The sequence below is a fragment of the Salminus brasiliensis genome, chromosome 25 (assembly GCF_030463535.1).
Source record: "Salminus brasiliensis chromosome 25, fSalBra1.hap2, whole genome shotgun sequence".
NCBI classification, from domain to species: domain Eukaryota; kingdom Metazoa; phylum Chordata; class Actinopteri; order Characiformes; family Bryconidae; genus Salminus; species Salminus brasiliensis.
The window spans coordinates 21,703,935-21,725,370 of record NC_132902.1 but is presented as its reverse complement, the minus strand read 5'-3'; the positions used below and the strand labels follow the sequence as shown (position 1 = coordinate 21,725,370).

General features: G+C 41.1%; 1 protein-coding gene across 1 annotated transcript; it reads right to left on the bottom strand.

The window, feature by feature from the left end:
- Positions 1-481: 481 nt before the first annotated feature.
- On the bottom strand, positions 482-20,322 carry trpm5 (transient receptor potential cation channel, subfamily M, member 5). Its single transcript, XM_072671376.1, has 26 exons — positions 20,254-20,322; positions 15,941-16,008; positions 15,244-15,400; positions 14,922-15,102; positions 14,679-14,845; positions 13,949-14,126; positions 13,050-13,114; positions 12,255-12,437; positions 12,034-12,133; positions 10,772-10,890; positions 10,282-10,620; positions 9,411-9,554; positions 9,075-9,198; positions 7,945-8,090; positions 7,732-7,844; positions 7,519-7,617; positions 6,572-6,833; positions 5,107-5,225; positions 4,890-5,022; positions 4,496-4,670; positions 3,342-3,510; positions 3,051-3,229; positions 2,073-2,205; positions 1,901-1,973; positions 701-791; positions 482-597 (listed from the first exon to the last, which is right to left on the bottom strand). The coding sequence occupies exons 1-26, from the start codon at positions 20,320-20,322 to the stop codon at positions 482-484; spliced, it is 3,702 nt and encodes a 1,233-aa protein (XP_072527477.1).
- Positions 20,323-21,436: the final 1,114 nt, after the last annotated feature.

Here is a 21,436-nt window from a genome sequence, read left to right as displayed (position 1 = left end):
ACAATGCATGGTATCATTGCATGAAAGCATAATAAAACCACAATATCACATATTTTCTCTAATAATTTTTTAGATTATGAGATTTCAGCAAATTATTCAATTTATTTCTAGACTGTAGCATCGTTTTTAGCATCATTTTTAGCATGTTTTTTTTTTTTAAACAACCAACATATTCTTTCCTGATTGTCTATAATTATAGATTTGCACTTACCTTTCAATTATATGCTATATATTATATTATCATTATATATGATATAACGTTAAATAATATTCACAATCATGTTTTCACTTGGCAAGAAATTACTTTGCACTACTTATTGTGTATAATTGATATTGTCTGTCTTATTGTGAAGCATCCTTGGGTCAGAGAAAGGAAATGATGGAATTATTAGTAGACTCTCTTTAGCACCAAACCTTGGACTAGTACAGAGTATTTTCTGCCACTTTCAGATAATGGCAGATAATGGCAGATAATGCCCCTTCACTCATCAATGTAAGGCAGTTTCTTGTTGGCTCCATATCCTGGATGTCCTTCTGACTCCTCTTTCTTTGGTGTGCTTGGCTGAGAAACACTCGCGCTGCTGTCGTCTTTGGTGCCTGTGATGCACACAGATGTTGTGATGTTAACCCTGAGTGTGACGAGGAAGTACCAGAGGGAACATGTAGTGGGGATTGTTGTTGAACACATTAGGAGACTTACGTGGTGCTCTGGGAACGTCTCTGTCACACTTCAGAGTGCTCTTGTCAAAGCATTCAGCAATCCAGGACAACACCTCTCCACAGTACTTCACCTGAAGCACAAGGACATGACTGCTGTTCATTTAGAGGACACTCAAGTGGACTTAAACTGTTGATACACTATATGTCCAAATGTTTGTGGACACCCCTTCTAATGAATGCACTCTACGCTACTTTAAGCTGCACCCATTGCTGACACAGATGGGACAGTGCACCCACACCCACAGCTTGTCTAGTCCCTGTAGAAGAGTAATGCTAATAGATTAGGACTCTCTGGAGCAGATAAGCATGAAGCTGTTGGCACCATGCCTCCTAATGCCAGGTGAGGGCTAGAGGGGTATAAAGCCCCCCACCATTGAGCTGTGGTGCAGTGAAAGAACTGTGCTCTCTGGTAATGATGGTTGGTGCTCCATCCAATCCTCTCTAATGCTCCTGTTGCTGAATGCAATCACATCCTCACAGCAATGTTCCATAATCTAGTTTCAAGTGTCAGATTTATTTGTCATTTGCACAACATGTCAGGACATTTATGCATTGAAATCCTTGTGGTGAGGCTCAGGTTGATGCTCTACAGGAGGACAAAACTATATACATACTAAACATATTAACATAAAATTATATACAAATTATATTGAATAAATACAAAATATACACAAAATATACACAAAATACAGAATATACAAAGACAGGAGGGATCTGTAGATCTAGTAGAAAAGCAAGGTAAAACCTTTTTTAATACCCTTGATTTGGGACTCCAATGTGCAAGTGTCCCAATACTTTTGTCCATTAAGTGTACATTTACTGGCCATTTAATTTGTAATTTTTTTAAGTTTATAATTACTGAATGTAATCTGTCTGTTGTTGCACTGCTCATTAGTTGAGATGGACCACCACAGGGTCACTACTGAGCAGATAGTACTTGTTTGGTGGACCATTCTCAACATAGCAGAGACAGCAGAGACTGTGGTTTACACTAGCGCAGTAGCACTGCTAGGATTCTAGGCACCCCTGTCAGTGCTGAGTTGAGACAGTGTTTCCAGACACTGACAGCTGAGGAAGGCCTACAGGACAGCTAACAAATCATACATGGGGACAAAGATGAACCTACCAGCAGTCTTAGTGTGTCTACTCACTGCATACAACCATATTATCTGGACTTTACCTCAGCCTCCATAGATGCCAGGCGTTTGTCTTGCTCTTTAAAACCTCCCACAATTTTCAGCAAGCTCTGCACTCTGAAATACGACAGCAGTCCTGTCAGTTAAATATCACTGTAAAAAAGGAGCACTATTATAATAAATACTCCAAATACCAGAGGATAGAGGATAGCTCACTTGGAAGATGTGCTTTTGAGTCTCTCCTCACTGCTGTCCAAGTGACGCCTCTCCAGCCTGGCCAGATAGTTTTCCTTCTGGACGGTCTCCCAGGTCATCAGCTTCTGGTCCAGCCCTGCTGGCAGCTCCCTCTCTGGCCATCGAACACAATGTTAAGTTTCATTAAATTGTCAAATTCCCTCCAGTTCATTTCGTTCATATAGACCATACCATCAGCCATAACATTAGTACCATGGTAAAGTGAACAACATTGATTATCTGGTAACAGTGCCACCTGTCAAGGGGTGAGATCTACATAATAGGCGATTTGAAGAAATCTGATTTGTAGAAAGCCACTTTGACAAGGTCCAAATTGTGATGGCTAGACGACTGGATCAGAACATCTCCAAAACATCAGGCAGCTCTTTTCTGGGTTTCTGGTGTGCTTCTGTTTTCAGTATCTACCGAAAGTGCTCCAAGGAAGGACAACCAGTGAACTGGCGACAGGGACACGGGCACCCAAGGCTCTAGTGACGCTCATGGAGGCCCACGGTGTGCACCACTTACAGGACTTAAAGGATCTGCTGCTAACGTCTTGGTGCCACAGGAGGCCTTCAGAGCTCTTGTCCATGCCACGATGGTTCAGAGCTGCTTTGGTTGCACAAAGGTGGACTGATACAATATTAGGCAGATGGTTTTAATGTTAGGGCTGATTGGTGAATATCTCAGGTTGTTACTGACACAACACCTGTATCTAAGGATGTATGATGATATCAGATTCATACTGGTATCAGCAGATATTTCATTGATGTTTATCAATATTTATATTATAATGTTTATAAATGCATCCATTATACTCAAAATAATAATAAAAAAAATTATCTGACCCAAGGAATGTCTTTAGGGGTCAATCTAGGGTCATGTATGATGGCTGTATAATACTGATCATCATACTCAAGGCCAGAGTTATTTCTTGTAAGACTTCAAACAGTGACTGACCCAGGTGCTCTATTTTGGATTCAGACTTTTTAAAGAGGCTGAGGACAAGCTGGGAGAGATGGCTGATGATAATGAAGGGAGGGGCCAGAGCGGGCCGGCTGTGGTACTCCACTATTAGGTTGTACCGCTGAAACTTCCAGAAGATATCTGTGTTCCCCTGCACCACCTGGAATGTGTAGCTGTGGGAGGAACAGAGACCAAAATAATATTAAAAGATAATGTAAAGAACTTGTTGGATCTGAAGGTATCGGCCTGCTCTTTCAGTCTAACAATGAAGAACCCCCCCCTGACCTGAACATGGCGATGAGCAGGTTGAGCAGCAGGACATTAGTGACCAGTAAGTAGATGACTAGCAGCAGGATGACCAGCCAGTTGGCATAGATGTTTGGGCAGGGTGGCAGGGTGCCTGAAATGATTTCCTGCAGTTCCATGGTACAGTTATCGGCCTGCATTTTGGCAGCTGTGGGGGAAAGAACAGCAATGGGAGCAGATTGTGCTGCACTGTCTCCATCTAGTGGCAGACTGTGAAATAACAGCTTTTTAGGAAAATGAAAATGAAAGTTAAGCTTAATTAACACAAATACAAAACATCATACTTCAGTCAGTCTTAAAGACAGCTAGGCATAGTAATAAATATAGGTCAAATATAATTTAATATAGTTTATATGTTCTATAAAATGTAATTTAACGTGTTAATATTAGGCTTAATCTGTGCATGGAGTGCTGATGCTTGGTGAAAGCTGTCTGTAAGCAAAACTGGCTGGATTTCAAAGGAAACTTTGTTTAAATATGAATGTAGGCCTCTTACAGTTATCTGTTTTATGATAATAAAGACATTGCAGACACTTTTAATTGTATTTTTTTTTTACATATATTATGTATATAGTCATATCAGCACATTATGACCATGGAAGCTCGGCCCATCATATCTCAGCCCCACTTCCCATATAGGATCACTCTGTAGTTCTATAATTCCAGCCTGTATCCATCTGTGTCTCTGCATACATTCTTAGCCTCCTTTGACCTCCTGTTCTCTCCTCAATGGTCAGGACTCCACAGGACTGACCACTACAGAGCAGGTATTATTTGGGTGGTGGGTCATTCTCAGCACTGCAGTGACACTGACTGACATGGTGGTGGTGTGTTAGTTAGTGTGTGTTGCGCTGCTGGTACGAGTGGATCAGACACAGCTGTGCGGCTAGAGTATAAATACTACCTGCTCTGTGGTGGTCAGTCCTGTGGAGTCCTGGCCATTGAAGAGGGATGGACTGGAATTATAGAACTTCACAGTGCTCCTATATGGGAAGTGGAGCTGATGTAATGGGCCGAGTTCATTTTAAATCAGGGGTGGTCATAATATTCGGATAATTGATTGATTTTGACCCATTTTAACTATGATGTTTTCTGTTGTAGTTAAATGCAAATTTCATCCGCAGGATTTTTACCGTCTATTTCCTCCAAGGGAATCTGTCCAAATATGTGCAGGTATGGCCGGTAGAGAACTCTGCGAAAGACCCAGTCCAGGCGTGGGTCGTTGGGATGCAGCAGAGCCTGAGTTGCCACTCCATATGCAATCAGCCACACACTCAGAAAGAACAGGAAGAAGAAAACGTCCTTCATCTGGGAAAGACATGAAAAAGAAATCAGGCACCAATGAACATGACAGGCGATAAATGTTCATTTATATTAATGCTTTTTTTTTTACTTCAAGGCTTATTATTCTCTTATTAAATTAGATTGAGGAGCGGGATTGTTGGCTCTCTCAGTTTAATGGGCTTTAAATTGCTGTTTAGCTTAAATTAATATATTTTTTTCAATAATTAAACATCAATCATTCACCATCCTCTCCACTATGATGATCTTTGGCCCAAGTTGTTTGTGAATGGCAAAGATGTGGATGAGCCTTAAGGTGAAAACCATGAAGTCCAGAGCCAAGACTGTGCGTCCAGCTTCATACGTGTTTTCCATCATCCTGCAAAGACAAAAGACCGAGGTCGAGGTGAGAGTTCAGTTTAGTAAAAGCACTCAGACCCTCAGCGTCAGCAAAGCACCACACCTGCACGACACCCCGACCACGAAGAGAGAGATCGCCACCATGTCACACTTGTTCCAGTTATCCTCGACGTAGAGCTTACACTTCTTCAGAATGTTCATGTCTTCATCTGTGAAGAAACTCTGAGACACACAAGACATAAGACACAATGGCAGTAAGGAATAAGTGACTGAACTGTAGGGTGTGTCCACAGGAAGTATGGCATTACGACCCCTTTCAGTCCTTAATTTGATCATATTCTCAGAACTAACTCTGTCTCTTTACTTTCTCAGAGTAAAGGTCACCCAGCCCGACCTGCTGGAAGACTGCCTGCTGAGGTCCCCTCTACCCGCGTCAGACCAGCTGCCACCTACCAGTCCGACCAGCAGCCCCTCACTGGGGGTCTTAGATTTTTCATGTCTTCTTATGCTATTTCTTTTTTCTTTTTTTGTCTTGAACTAATTACTGATTTAACACCTTGTTAAACGGTGATGGGTAGTGGGTGCACCTGTATTAACCTCTTCAAATTCCAGCCTTCGTAATCATTCAGTAACTAATTAGACTACGGTGCAAACCCATTCATTGACATAAATAATAAAAGTGTGTAGTAAAACTTTGGACCCTTTGGCGATTGTTGTCCATTGAAAGGGTAACCCCTTAATAATCTGGGGCAGTGGTGGCTCGGCGGTTAGAGCAGGGTTATGGGTTTGATTCCCGGGCTCGGTAAGCTGCCACTGTTGGGCCCTTGAGCAAGACCCTTTATCCTCTCTGCTCCCCGGGTGCTGGAGTTGACTGCCCACCGCTCTGGGTGTGTGTGTACTCACTGCACCCAGTTCACTAGTGTATGTGTGTGCTCACTACCACAGATGGGTTAAATGCGGAGGACACATTTCGCTGTGCAGTGTGCAGTGACAAATACGTGCACCTTTAATCTTGTGCCATTTAATTAAGCTATTAAAGGTTTAATAATAGGTAACTATTAGAAATGATCTGGTAACTGCTATGGAACTAACATGTAGGATAAGTAGTTACGCCCAAGTAATTGAAAGACCAATATACAAGCCCTTGTGGTTCAAAGGGTTACCAAGCCATGTTACAGTTGTCAAACTAGTAGATATTCAGATTCTGAAATTTAGAAGAATAATTCTACTGCTATCCCACCATGGTCCAAGATGGCCCTATCTAGTACCCTTCATTCTAATCTCCATTTGAACTCCTTACCCCTACAGTCTAAAGCAGCAGGGTTCTTCAGTTCTAGTCCTGTTGAGCCAGAGCTTCCTTCTAAAGCACACCTAATCTGTTAATTGCCAGGTTTCATGGGTATGTTTACTATGGGAACTCTCCAAACTGGGACTCTGGCCCTCCCATACTGGGCTTGAAGATCCCTGATCTACAGGAAAACGAACAGTCACTCAAGCTAATATGACGATCCTTCTAAACATGGTTCCAAAACGTGAATGATGGGTCCTTAGGTTCCCCCCTGAACTACCTGTCTGATCTCCTCTAGCACCAGTGTGAAGACCCAGAAGTAGAGAATGATCTCAGCTACAGAGGGGCCATTGGGAGGCGGAGGCTGGAAGTCCATTAGGAGTACATAGGTAAAGAGGACCAGGAAGGCGAAGTACATGATGACGTTTCCCAGGAACACGGTGACCGGGGCGCTCCAGAAGCGTTTCCAGCGGCGCAGGAGAAACTGGCTCCATGCCTGACTGCAGCTCTGGTCTGCTGGGTTGCCAGCCCCCTCTGAGTCACTAGCACAACCCCAGGAGTGCATAAAGGTAAAGAAAACAGTCAGTAAAGATTAGGCTCCCTAAATATAAGATAGAATGCTTGCTATTATCCACACCGGCCAAAACTGGACCTGCTGATCTGCTGATCAGGCTTTTTGATTTCTGTCACAGCTTAAAAGAAGCACCTGTATTGTTATTGTGTTGTAATGTTATTAGGCCACTGTTTGTCTGTCTTTATTGTTGGATGCCCTGTGAAATGTGACTGTGACACATTCACAAAATAAATCAGATCATAAAGGACTTAGTATTGATTGGCAACATTGGAGGTACAATAACAAGGTGACAGACATGTGGAGTGTATTATCTATATATAATATATAGTATATTGTTTTCTGTCTCAAAATGCCAATTTCAGACATATAGAATCAAAATCCATTCATTTTTGGCTGTAGATGATCATGCTTCTGCATTATAGGGTTAGTGGGTTAATGCAGGAGTGGGCAACGGAGGCCGGAGTCCAGCACAGTCTGCTGATTACCCTGCTCGAGCAGACCTACTAAACTTGGCAGGTGTGCTTGAGCAGGAAGAGCAAAAAAACTGTGCAGGAATCCGGCCCTCCGAAACCGCAACCGCCCACTCCTGGCTTAAGGGTTACTGGAGAGAAAAGTGGAAAACGTAGTTATGTTGCCGAGTTCAAAAGACTGACGCTGGGTCCTCGTCGCTAAGAAGCAGGGCTTTCTCTGTGTCCAAACTGTCCAGCTCTGCAAACTGCTCCCCTCCACCACGGCTCTGCAATATTTCATCACTGCAAAACACACCACACACAGTGATTACCACTGATTACCACAGTTACAGTGATCTCTACATCCTTACAGAAGCTATGTGGTACATAATATGATGGTTTTATATGAGCTCATACCTAAATTTAATCAGATTGGTCCATATTAGAGGTGGACAGAAGAAAGACAGGACTAGTTTAGAGATTGCCGTGTCTGTCGTCATGGCTCCCCACCAGATTTTAGTCAGCAAAGCCTGGCCACAGCAGATCAGAATGAGGCAGCATCAGTGCATACCATGAGGAAACCACAGAGTTCACACATTGAATACAAGTGCATTGCTTATGAGCTGTTACCTGGACTCCATCGTGGGCAAAGAAACTCTTGGCATCTGCTTCTGTGGCCAGGTTCAGCACGGTGGACTTGCTCCAGCAGTGAGTTTTCCTCACTAGCAGGGCATAGGCCCGATCTTCACTGTTGGAGTAGCACTCACTGAACAGGTCTAAAGGGAAAACATACAGATATTGAACGTACGTCTCGAGGTTGTATTTTCAGCTGCTGCTCTTGGTTTGTAGTTTTTGTAATGAAAATGACTCAGTTGTACATTTAATATGTTCAATTACTGAAAAAAAAACATGCTATACTGGCATTTGATTCATTCATTCACAAGATTCATTAGAGAATGCTACACTGACTGAGATTAGGATTCATGAGAGAAATGGTGTCCCGTCCCCTCAGACTCTGCAAACACAATTCATCCATTGACAATAAGCCAAGACCTCGCTGCAGTTCTGTTCTTCACAAAATGTCCAAACTACAGAAGATCTGTTTTTCGGCTATATAAAGCCTGACTTAGTCACAATCCTTTGTTTTTGCCACTGTGTTCTAGCAGAGCACCCTTTAGCTTCCTCTAGGAGCTCTTGATGGATATTATTTCCAGCCCACAGCAGCAAGGGTTGCTCTCAGAAGGTACCAGAACAGTTTAGAGCCTCTAGTGTGGAACTATTCTACAGTAAAACATGAAAACATAACATAATATCAGAGTCATTTTGTCTCCAGACATTTGTCTATTTTTTTGCTGTAATTGCCTGTGCCTCAGAAACCATGTGGGGAAATGCACTCCTGTCACGTCTTTACTCTTGAAATATGTCTGTCTAGAAAATAAACTCTAGTGCAAACGGAAAAGACCAGATTGCATCAGTATCAGTGGATATGCAACAGCTTCTGAGGGCAATAAATGAATTGGAACGTTCCTAAACTAATCTAAACTAAACTTACCTAATTAGCTCCTCAGATAAGACCTTGTAAAGATCAGCCCTTAAGATTCTAGTGCCAGCCCACTTTTAAAGATCACTAATTAATAATCACAATGCACATCTAACATCTATCTGCACATTTTCTCAGTGTTTTATATGAGATCCCTGTAGTGCAGTTAGCTGCTGCTGTTCACGTCTTTACAAACTGACAATGGCAGGGAGATTCTCACCCAAAGCAAACTGCTCATACTTGGCTTCCTTCATGCTACGGGCAGACTCAGCCTCAGACTCCAGGTGAGCCATCTCCTTCAGGATCTTACAGCCAGCAAGAGCTGCAGCCACCGCTTCTGGGCCCTTGAATACATATGCATACAGTTACAGTAGATACCTGATGTTTCATGCCTAATACAGACATGAACCTTTTGACCTTTAGTTCAGCACTGCTCTCTGAAGAGTATCCAATTCAACATGAGTGGCTGTTCTTGCAATGAAATCATAAAGATGTAAACAGAGATGCTTTCTGAGGATCAGTCTGTCTCTCTGAGGTGCTGTATGGCCCAGCTCACCATGGCCCAGAAGTAGTTTGCCATTTTCTGTCTGTTCTGCAGGATGGCCCACAGGAAAAGATCTCTCCACGGGTTCTCACACAGCTGATCCAGGTCCGGCAAGTCTTTCTGGCTGTGGAAGAGCCGACCCTTGCTGACCCTTTCCTGCAAAAGAATTTAACATTTAAAGGAGTAGATCATCTAGATCTAGATCACCGAGGGGCTTAACCTGAAGATTCAGCAATTAGACCAAAATATGAGATCTGTGATTGAAATGGGTCTTTCTTTGTGCTTTAGAGCACTATAGAGTGTGTCAGCCATTTTTCTTACTGCCTGAACTGTAAAGAGCACTACAGTCGCCCATAATCCACTGGTGATTTCGAGTGAATATCATAGGCCACTAATCCAGCTGTATGGGGACCAGAGGGCATTGCAGGTTTCTTGTTACTATGCCACGGACTTACAATTACTTCAAAGGCAACCACTGAGAGAAACAAAATTATTGGGCAACTCTGTACAGTTAAACATTAAGACCAATATGAAGTCCAGAAAGGCCATGAGTTCATGACATTTTTCTGTACAAACTTCATATAATCACAAATCATTTTTATTGTACATCCAAAGTAAAACAAAAAAAAAAAGGCTTAAAATATGTGACTTTACATGTAATGAATATAAAGTCTATGACAGTTTACCTTTTTAAATTAAATTATGAACAAAAATTACAATTTTCTGATGTATTTTTCAGATGTACCTGTATAGTGGAAATACTGTGGAATACTGCATTAAGACAAATAGCGAAAGATGCTGTCAAAATCTGCCTCCAATCAAAAAAGACTTAAACTTCTGTCACGGTCAGCATTGACCTCTGGAAAACAGGGCTGCAACTTACAGCTGGAAGTTTCTGATAGAAGCCCTTGCAGGAGTCATGCAGAAAGTCCTTCAGGACCTTGGAGACTTCGTGCAGGGTGAAGCGAGGCCGCCTGTCTCCAGGCTCCATGTAGGGCAGGCCAGGAGTCCGTGCTGAGGCCAGCAGGAGCTGTTTCTCCCGATGTTTCTTCAGAAGGAGGTCAAAGAGGAGGCTCTTCTCGGACACAGAGCAGTACAGCTCCTGAAGACGGCCATACGTCAGAAATTCACCCAGGTTCACCCCGTTGTCCACAAACAGACGCACAAAATCTGGCTTGTCATTGACCAAAGCATCCATCATGACCTCCTCAAGGTCTTCTGCCTGAAGGACAACAATATAAATAATAGAAACAATATGAACAACATAAATACAGGCTAAAGATCAATTATTCATTCAGAATTGACTTTCAGTTGTTATAAAATATCTGAAAATCCATAACCAGACTAATTTATTAAAATCATGAGTATCTTACACTCCACTCAACATCGCCATTGAAAATCTCGCTCTTTGCGATGTCCACCCTGTTCCAGGCCACAGCCAGTTTCAGCTCATCCAAGAAGTCCTGAGCCTCTTGACTCTGACTTTTACAGGCTGACGGAAACAAAGAACAAGGAAAATAATAAACCATTGTTTATAAATAACAGTGTAATGCAAGGCCATTAGACTGATGTTTAACCCCTTAAAAAGCCTATAGACCATCGGTGGGCCAAATGCGTTATACAAACTATCTATGACCAATAGAATAGCCCTACCAGTTCGTACAGAAGTCCCTGTAGTTAGTCCCTGAGTAACACAGCTTAGTGTGTAACATGCCTTGGGTTGTTAAGGGGTTAATGTGTACTGCATGATGGAAATCTCATTTGTTCATGCATCAACAGAGTGGAGAATAGGTGTGTTCGTTAGCTATTAAAATAACCTGGAAAATATTGTACAATTAATTATTCAACATAGAGTTTTAATAGCTTAATTTACATAAATAAATAAGTACTTTTTAGGTGTGGAAATACGGAAAGGCCTAATCTCCACTATGGAAAGCTACATTTAGTAGCGTCTAGCTTAGAAGTATCTTTTGGATCCTAGCCAATACAAACTAGCTAAGGATATTAAACAGTGAAGCACTTGTTTTTTTTTGTAGGAGTGTCAGCTAAATGCCTTAAATGTAAATGTATCTGTAAATATCGCTGCTGTCCAATAACAAAAAAAAACACGTATCTCTATTTTTGTTCGTTTTTAGTTTTCTCCATGGTTTGAATCCCGTAGCTGCTTCTGTACACTGTATTAATAATACTGGATAACCAGACCAAAAGAAATGCTCCAAATGACTTAGAATAAGCTCTTATTTTACATTGACTTCCATTCAAAGTTAAGACCACTTTTGCCTTCTCCTGTAAAGTCTAGCTATTGATATTTTCTGAGTAAATGAAGCACTTTTGTAAGTCGCTCTGGATTTAGTAAGAGTGTCTGCTAAATGCCATAAATGTAACATTAAATATCTCTGCTGTCTAATGAAAAACATGTATCTCCATTTTTGTCTGTTTTTAGTTTTCTCATTCTGGATGAACAGACCAATAGAAATGCTCTAAATGACTTAGAATAAGCTCTTACATTGACTTCCATTCAAAGTTAAGACCACTTTTGCCTTCTCCTGTAAAGTCACCATTTTGGAGATGCATGTTATTCATTGGACAGCGACGGTATACAGGTTTTAATAACTAGCTGGAGGGCCACGCCTACCTTTAACTAGTGCTTTAAGTATAACAGTATCTAGCTCAGAGGTCTCCTGCTCTGGATCATGTACTGTCAGCAGGTGATCATTATCCAGAATCTTCTGAATCTAGTCAAAAAAAAAATACACAAATGCACATAATTACAGACATTTCCTGCAGGTATGACCTGCAGATGTAATGCTAGTCATGTGAATCAAATACTGAATATAAAAAGGCTTGTCAGCTCACCATTTTGACCCAGGTAGTGATGTCAGTGCTGTGGTGACCGCTGAATGTGTCCAGCAGTAGCTCTTGGACCATCTCCGCATCCCAACATCCTCTGTATATCAGCGTGACTAAAATGTCTGCCACTCCCCCCGAGCCGGCCAGAATCAGCCAGGGCGTCGCGTTCTGGATGGTCTTGTACATTCTCTACAGGATGAAGGTATGATAAAATGCCTTTCTTACAAAGACGGAATGGACCAACTGACCATCTATCCACTTACATGTGCTCTTTAAGACTCTTTAAGAGGTTCCTAAAGGCTTCTTGGTCTGGATGTACAGTTTTAATGAGTATAGAACCTTTTTGCACATCATGTGCAAGTTCTTCATGCTCACATCTCACTTTGCCAGTTCAGACCATGCCATCAGCATGTGATTATCTAGAAGGGGGATCTGAAAGGGGAGGGGAGAGAACTCAGAGAGAGAACTTTGGGCTGAAGTTTAGGCAGCTTCTGCTTTTGGTAGGAAGCCGGTCCCCCCTCTCTGATAAGTGAAGCCAGGGAAAGAGATAGTAGAGTTAAAAGGGAGGAGATGAGGTGGTGGGGGTTACAAAGACTCGTCATGGGCACGGGAGCAAGTAGAGGTGGTATTTATAGGTCGTTAGATTGGGAGGAGGGTCTTCAACAAGGCCAGGAAGGATTGTTTAGAGGGCCAGTGTTGGGCCTTTTATGCCACTTTGGGCACTTTTTTCAGGAGTGTAATTGCAATTTCAGGGTTAATGGCATTCTGACTCATGAAATATTTATAAGTATCAGTTGAAACCTGCAATATCTTTGGTTCCCCATGAACAAGCAGACACAGGACAGGGATTTCGAAGCTGCCAGGTCCTGCAAAATAAAGAAATAAAGATTGAAGTTGTAACTTACTGTTGCTGTCACACAAAAAAATTGTGTCTTCATGTTTGCCATATTTTTGCATATAATTTTTTGACCCAACATGAATCTGGCAGTTCTTTACATTGTGACAAAATTTTATGATGAGTGGGCCATACTTTTTAGGTGTGGAAATATGGAAAGGCCTAATCTCCCCTATAGAAAGCTACATTTAGTAGCATCTAGCTTAGAGGTATCTTTTGGATCCTAGCCGATACAAACTAGCTATGGATATTTTCTGAGTAAATGAAGCACTTTTGTAAGTCGCTCTGGATTTTGTAAGAGTGTCTGCTAAATGCCATAAATGTAACATTAAATATCTCTGCTGTCCAATGAAAAACATGTATCTCCATTTTTGTCTGTTTTTACTTTTCTCATTCTGGATGAACAGACCAATAGAAATGCTCTAAATTACTTAGAATGAGCTCTTACATTGACTTCCATTCAAAGTTAAGACCACTTTTGCCTTCTCCTGTAAAGTCACCATTTTGGAGATGCATGTTATTCATTGGACAGAGACAGTATACAGGTTGTAATAACTAGCTAGAGGGTTACACCTACCTTTAACTAGTGCTTTAAGTATAACAGTATCTAGACCAAATTATATGATGAGTGGGCCAATAGAAATGCTCCAGAATTACTTAAAATATTTTTTTACAAGTTAAAAAGGGTTTTCACCACTTGGAGATACAAGATTTTTGCATGACAGCAGCTACATGCTACTGTAAATAAACCTCTGTTGAGGATTAGAAAATCTCAAAGTCATTTGAGATGGAAATCATGCAGCACCTCCATAGCCAGTGCGCTGGAGGGAGATGTGCTTAAGCAGTTTGACGCGCATGTCACTAGTGGCACCAGGCCTCTGTGGGTCCTCCTCTACAAGGATGAAGTGTGAGTGGTGGCAGTCCAGAGAGTACACAGAGCCATGGGGGAGGTCCTCTGTGGGGTATGATGCTGGTTGGTCAGGCTGTAGGTTCAAAGAGAAAAAATAAAAATAAATCAAATTAATGAAATACCATATATATTAATGATGCAACTTCTCAGAACCTTTTAAATCCTAGGCTCATGACTGATATCATTCATATTTTCATAATAAATGGATATTATGATTTCTTCAGTAATATGTAAATTATACAATCACAAGGAACGTTAGTGAGGTCAGGATGTTGTATGATCACCACCCCACCTCATCCCCAAAAGTATTGGATGGAGCACCATCCATCATTCCAGAGAACACAGTTCTTTCACTGCTCCACAGCTCAATTCTGGGGGGCTTTATACCCCTCTAGCCCATGCCTGGCATTACGCATGGTGCCAATATTCTCATGTTTATCTGCTCCGGAGAGTTCTATAATAAAGGCTGTACTTCCTTTTATGGACTAGACAAGCTGTGAGTGTGCATTTGCACATCTGTGTCACCATTCATTATAAAGGGTGTCCACAAACATTTGGACATGTAGTGTATGTCCCAGTAAGATACTCTAATAAAGCATTTTCATCTGCTGCAAGGGGTCACAACCTTTGCGGAGACCAGCAGCTCCCTGTTGTGGATCATGGTCCAGGGAGCGATGCCGATGGCCACCACACGGACTTTCGAGGAGGTGCTGGCCAAAGAGTGGTCTCTAACAGCCTGGCCCAGATGCTTAGTGATGCCAAACTGTAGGCCATTGGTCAGGATCCATGCACCTGTGGAGGTCAAGAATCAAGAACAGTGCAGTGCAATAGGTCATTCATGGAGTCGAGTAAGAGTAAGTTCTCTCACCTGTGCTCTGGGCAGCTTTCACTAAGCCTTTCCTCACTGTGTCCCTGAGCCAGGGCTTCATCTGGTCCAGTTCATCGCCACCCACTAGCGCCACCACCAGGTGAGGAGGAGACAGCCCCCACTGCTCTATCAGCAGCTGGTAGATCAAGACTGGGTCTGTCGAACTGGAAACCCTGGCAAACTGGACTGACAATTAGTGTGTGAGTGTGTGATGGACACAAGCATCCCTAAAGCTTCTGTGAGTTTGTTGTTTTTTACTAATAATTAAATCATTAAAATAATAATAAAACATTGAACCATGGACACATCTACTGTAGTATACCTTTCCCCTGGTTCTGCTGGACCCAATGAAATCAATATCCCCCAGACGACCTGCAGTCCAGTGGGCCTTATCATGGCCTTCCTTAACTTTCTGATGCACAGCTTCATGAGCTACTGATTCATCCTCCACTGAATAACACTGGCACCCCAATAGAGTTCTGTATAGAGGACACACATACACACTCACACTGTGTAAAGTACAACACTGCGGCCAAGAATATACAAGTACAAACATCTGGGATAAAAAAATATATTAAATCATAGATTTAATACACAATATGTCCAAATGTTTGTGGACACCCCTTCTAAGGAATGCATATGGCTACTTTAAGTTGCACCCATTGCTGACACAGATGTGCAAATGCATACACACACACACACACACAAACACACACACACACAGCTTGTCTAGTCCCTGTAGAGAAGTATTGCTAATAGAATAGGACTCTCTGGAACAGATACACATGAACCTTTTGGCACCATGGCTAATATCAGGTGTGGGCTATGGATGGTAATCATCCAACATTCTGACCTCATTAACACTCAATCACATCCTTACTCCAACAAAAGCAGGATCAACTCTTTTTTAATAGCCTCGATTTGGAAGAAACAATGAATGAGCAGATGTCCCAATACTTTTGTCCAGTTCAGAGTGCTCTAAGGTCAAAACACTGTATAGTTAGTAATCCCATTCTCACCCTTCTTCTTGTGACTCCAGCACGACCTCCCCACATTTTGCACACCTCTTACCCTGGTGTATTGCTACCTGTGTACACACACACACACACACACACACAGACACACACAAACACACATACATACATGCAATTACAATTCATGTTAGTCATACAGCAAGTAGTCCCTGTCAGCGCCGAAAGGAACACTCTGGGCTCTTCATGCAAAGCAGGTTAAATTTCCATTTTCTTCCTTTGCACATGCAAACACTCTCCCTTTTCACTGCTGAAGCCACAGATGACTCCTCACAGCTTATTTGTTTTCCTCTGCTGAAGGAAAACCAGCAAGCAGAGGAGCTTTAGGAAGACGAAAAGGAGAAGACGGAGGTGGAACAGACGATACTGGAGTCTCTGTACCTTTCACACACATACAAGCAGTGGATTAGTCTGAATGATCAGTGACAGATGGGCAGTCTGTTCAAATCATTGTTTGAATATGCAAACACAAACACAAATGGCACAATATCGTTTTCAGATTGTGAATTATTGTACAGTAAAATAAAGGAGAAGCACTTAAACTGGCGGAGGAGATGTTAAGGGACCCATCATTACAGCAATAGTTTGGGTATCTCAGGTCAAATGCCACATTTTCTTTGATTTCCTAAGTCAAAGTAAGTAAACAAATCCTCCACATGAAACAAACTTAACCCTATAGCAAGCCTTACATTGAAGAACACGGTTTATTTGCTGATTTTAATATACTTGCATTTACATTTATGGCATTTAGCTGACGCTCTTATCCAAGGTTAATCGTATTACAGAGGAGGGCCAACCCAGTGTTAAGAGTCTTGCCCAAGGACTCTTGTTGGTGTAGTGCAACACAGTCACCCAGACCGGGAATTGAACCCCAGTCTCTCAGGTGTGGTAGCTCACTGGCAGGTAGTGGTGTTATCTGTTGCGTCACACCAACCATATGCTGAGGTAAACATTTATTTTAACACATGCAGGACTTTAAAGTAATCAAATAAACAGTAGAAGACAAGACTGAAACAACCATATTCACTATTAGTGTTGGACACTAGTGGTGGAATTTAGCCTCTGCCTTTAACCCATCCGTGCAGTGAACACACAAACACACACATACACACTAGTGATCAAACACACATAGTGACAATGAGCACACATGCCCGGTTTGGTGGGCAGTCATTGCTGTAGCGCCCCCTAGAGCAGAGAGGGTGAAGGGATTTGCTCAAGGGTCCTACAGTGGCAGCTTGCCGAGCCCGGGTATCGAACCCACAGCACTGTCATCAATAGCCCACTACTACAATTGCTGGCATGGATTATAGGCCCCATGAAAAGATAATACACTACAATTCTACAACTCTAACAATTCTGCCAAAATGCTCAATGAATACCCCCTGTTACACCCCCCCCCCCCCCCCCCCAAACTGATGAACTGATCTCCAAAAGCCATAATCATAAAGATGAAACACTATTTTCAACTATTTTATCAAAATTGGAGTATTCTTATATCAAATGCAAAGTTCTGGACAAGTGACAAGAGACTACTGTCAAGATCTCAGATCTTCAGATCTTAAGTAGCGTGTTGGGGATGATGAAAGGCATTATGAAAGACCAGGTGATGCAAATTTCAAAGCTTTATAAATACTCTGTACATTCAAATCATTCATTGTCGCAAAGCAGGAGAAGACTATAAGAAGGAAGTGCAGTGTTTTCATCTGTCCATTTTCTCAGCTCGTAGTGTTATTAATGAAGATCATTTCACAGTCTACAGTCTAACAGTCTGTAGGATTGCTAGAAAGGTCAAATCAATCAAAATTTCTTTTGGACTGTGACTCTGGAGTGGTGGAGCACTGTTCTACTGTGCAGCGACACCTGCATATATGCACAAATATATTACCATTCATATATATATATATATTATATAAGTACTATGGACTGACAAAGATAAAACATAAAACTTGAAACTTTTTGGCTGCAGGGAGCAACGCTATGTTGTAGAAAACATGGTGCAGCATTTCATGAAAAGAACACCTCTCCAACTGTTAAGCATGTTAAGGCGGATCATTCATGGTTTGGCCTTGTGTTGCAGCCAGTGGCACAGGGTACATTTTACTGGTAGAGGGAAAACTGGATTAAATTCAAATCCAGCAAATTCTTCATGAAAACATCACACCATCCATAAAAAAGCTGCGGAAGAGGATGCAAGATTTTGACAAAGATAATGCAGGATCATTTTTACTAAGGATAATGACAAAGACACCTGAATATCCACAACGTAGCAAGCTGAAGGTTGTTTGTTGTATATATTGTGGCCCTCAATCTGAACATCAGCGAAGATCTGTGGCTAGACCTCACAACAGCAGCGCAAGCAAGACGAGCCAAGTTTTTCAAAGAAGAATGGGGGTGATTATCCTCCTAACAAGCACCGAAAGTCGTGATATTTGCCTCTGTCTTTTTTATCATTTTGAAACTGAAAGAGAAAAATGTATTGAAATGTATTTTTGCTTAAAATATTAAGCGAGGCATAATGCTGCCATAACGAGGCATAAAAGGCACGATAATGCTTTTTCATTAGGCCTTTTGAAAATCAGGTCATCGTTTATGTGCTTAAGGCTAATTTTGATCAGAGGTGCCCAAACAAAGTGTATGCTGTAAAAAAATGGCTGTTAAAAAATGAGGTAAAAAAATGGATGCAGGTGCTGGACTGTGTGTCTAGGTATAGGTATAGGTGGAGGTCAAGATTTGACTAGGGAATGTGGCAGGATGTGTGTGTAAGTGAGACTTCATACACCATATAGCATGCAAAGATAACTATTTGCATGAAGGATGACGGATTATTACGTTCAACAACACAGAGATAGACTACAAACTGTCTGGCTTTGTGCTTTCGAGGACAATTGCTTCCACTTAAAGGCTACTACTAGCTCATCCTCACACCTCAACACTATAGTGTCACTATTCTAACCACTCCAAAAGCGTATATGAAGAAAACTATGCAACTATGTGATAGTCCATGACACCTCCATAACTGCATCATCTGAGTCAACCAAACCAATACCTGACTTTTTTTTAAACGACAGAACTACAAGGGCTGAGCTCTTTACTGTACGCTGTTCACAGCTTACAGCACAGGTATGCAGGTTTAAGCATTCTGCCATGATGCTCTGGATGAAGGAGCTCAGTGGAAATGAGAAGGTGTATAAGAAGCAGTAATCCTACCAGAGGAGTGTCCTGAAGCCCCAGCATGTCGTTGGTCCTGCTCCTGCTCCTGCCGTGTTCCAGCACTGACCTGAACTCTCCGCTGGACAGGTATTCAGTCAAACCAGGAAATGAAGCTCAGGTGTGCTCCTACCAAAGCAGCCACTTGCCAACCCTAGACAAGCTGCTGTAGGACCAATACCACTTGCCTGCCTGTAGAGTGCTTCTATAGGGCCGGTTTAATGTGAAATAAAGAACTGTTTAAAAACTGGTGGTTGCCAGTAATTTACTGTAAATATATGGTCAGGTAATACAGTACAAAAAAAATTACAAATAAAAAATACAGTTAATGTTTATTGTTTCTATTTACAGTAAAGTACAGTAAAATGAGGTATTGCTGTGAAATATACAGTGTTTCCTCTTTCCTGTTTTTAAACTTGCTGTTTTTTATTTTTACAGTATAACCAAAAATTTCTGTGCATTAAATTCAGGCAGCTTTGCCAAACATTTACTGTATAAGAACAGTTTATCTGTATAAGAAAAGTCTTTAATCTAATTTATAATGGACCAAAGTGGCTGCAGGTCCTCATGCCAACTAAGCAAGACCTGATTTTTTACTTGGTATTTCTTACTGTTGGTATTTCTCAGTGTTCAACAGTAGTTCAGTGTTTCAGTAACTGTCTCTTCCCCCTTTTTAGTCTTTTGTTTATTATTATTATTATTATTATTATTATTATTATTATTATTATTATTATTATTTAAAAGGTGCAGAACATTTTGTGCAAATAAACATTAAATGCTTCCCAATACATTTTAATTGAAAGGTGAATTAGATACAATCCAATCAGTTAAAGATCAGTTAAACCTCACATTACCTGCTATTCATTGAAATGATGTTCTTTATTTTTTATTAATATAGTTGTTATTAAACAGGGACTTACAACTAAGCTACAGCTGTGAAAGTGAAAAGTGAAGATCACCTAACTAATACTGATACTAATACTAATACTAATACTAATACTGCTGCGTAAATAAACCCCTTCAGGTGCTCCGGTAGCGTATGGATTTCTTTTTCCTTTCTGTTCAGCTTAATGGACTGATCTACTGTAGCTCACCTGTTCTAGGTCAACATCCCCCCTATTTAAGCAGCCAAAGGCCACCTGCATGGGCTTTTTGTGTACCATGTTTGGACATGTTTTTGAAAGAGTCTCCATTGTACAGATTTTTTTTGTTGTCAGTTCTTTATTCTCTGAGAATCTTTCCTGATTGTTGCCCCCTGCCTGACCTCTAGCCTGTCTTCTGCTCTGTTATTGGCCTGTCCTCGGATTTCGTTTTCTCAAAACTTAAAAATATTAAAACTTATCATCAGGTTGTTGAGGTCGTTCTATGCTCTAGTTGGTTAACCAGTCGTGTAGCTCTATGTTAGCTGACCAGAACTGGCAGCTGGAGCCGTTTCCTCTAAGAAAAGTGTTAAGCTTTCAGGTGTGAATTGGTGATGAGTAAATCAATCAGTTAATAACAGAAGAGCAGAACAGTGTTAAAAGAAAACAAACAAACAAACAAACAAAAATTAAATTAAATTAAATTAATAACTTGGACAAGAATACATGAGTAAACAAATTAACATACTATCAATAAAAAAAATAAGAAATAAACAAATAAACGAGGTCCGAATTTGAAAACGACACAGTTCCACAAAGCTGCCACAGGAGGGCGGTGCGGTATAAAGTAATAAATGACCACCTTCTGACAGTGAGGCTGCTTCAGTTCTGGCTGTAGTTTAGATAAAAGGTTATTTAGGTAAAAACATATTTATTTATTTATTTTATTTCATTTTATTTAAATGCAACAAATAAATGAAATTATTTAATGTAATTATTTTATTCTCATATTCAAAAGGAGGTACGTGATCCTAAAATTAGTCCAGCAGCCTGGAGAAGCTATTAAAAATAAAGGCCTGACGTCAATCTGGAAATGGGATTTACACTTTAACTGAAAACGTTTGTAGATGTCTGTAGATGTTTATAGATGATGGCTTCTGTAACGTGAACGCGCACACATAAATCAGTCTGATTGCTTCAGCTGTGGATTGCTTTTTGATCAGTGTCTCCTTTTCTCTCGATGGCCCTCTTCACTTCTGTAGTTCAGTGATTCATTACACTCGACTCCCAAACCAGCCTGGATCTTGTGGATCTTGGGTTAGGATTTGTTTGTTGGCATATTTCTTTGTTTAGTGTTGAGCATCGCCTGAGTTTCTAAATTTCACATTTTTTACAATTTTACAAACACAAACAATTA

Coding starts and splice junctions, on each gene's coding strand:
- trpm5 (XM_072671376.1), bottom strand. CDS start 20,322: ATGGTACACAAAAAGCCCATGCAGGTGGCCTTTGGCTGCTTAAATAGG. Junction 16,009..20,253: donor GGGATGTTGACCTAGAACAG/GTGAGCTACAGT, acceptor GTGTGTACACAG/GTAGCAATACACCAGGGTAA. Junction 14,127..14,678: donor AGCTGCTGGTCTCCGCAAAG/GTTGTGACCCCT, acceptor TTGAACCTACAG/CCTGACCAACCAGCATCATA.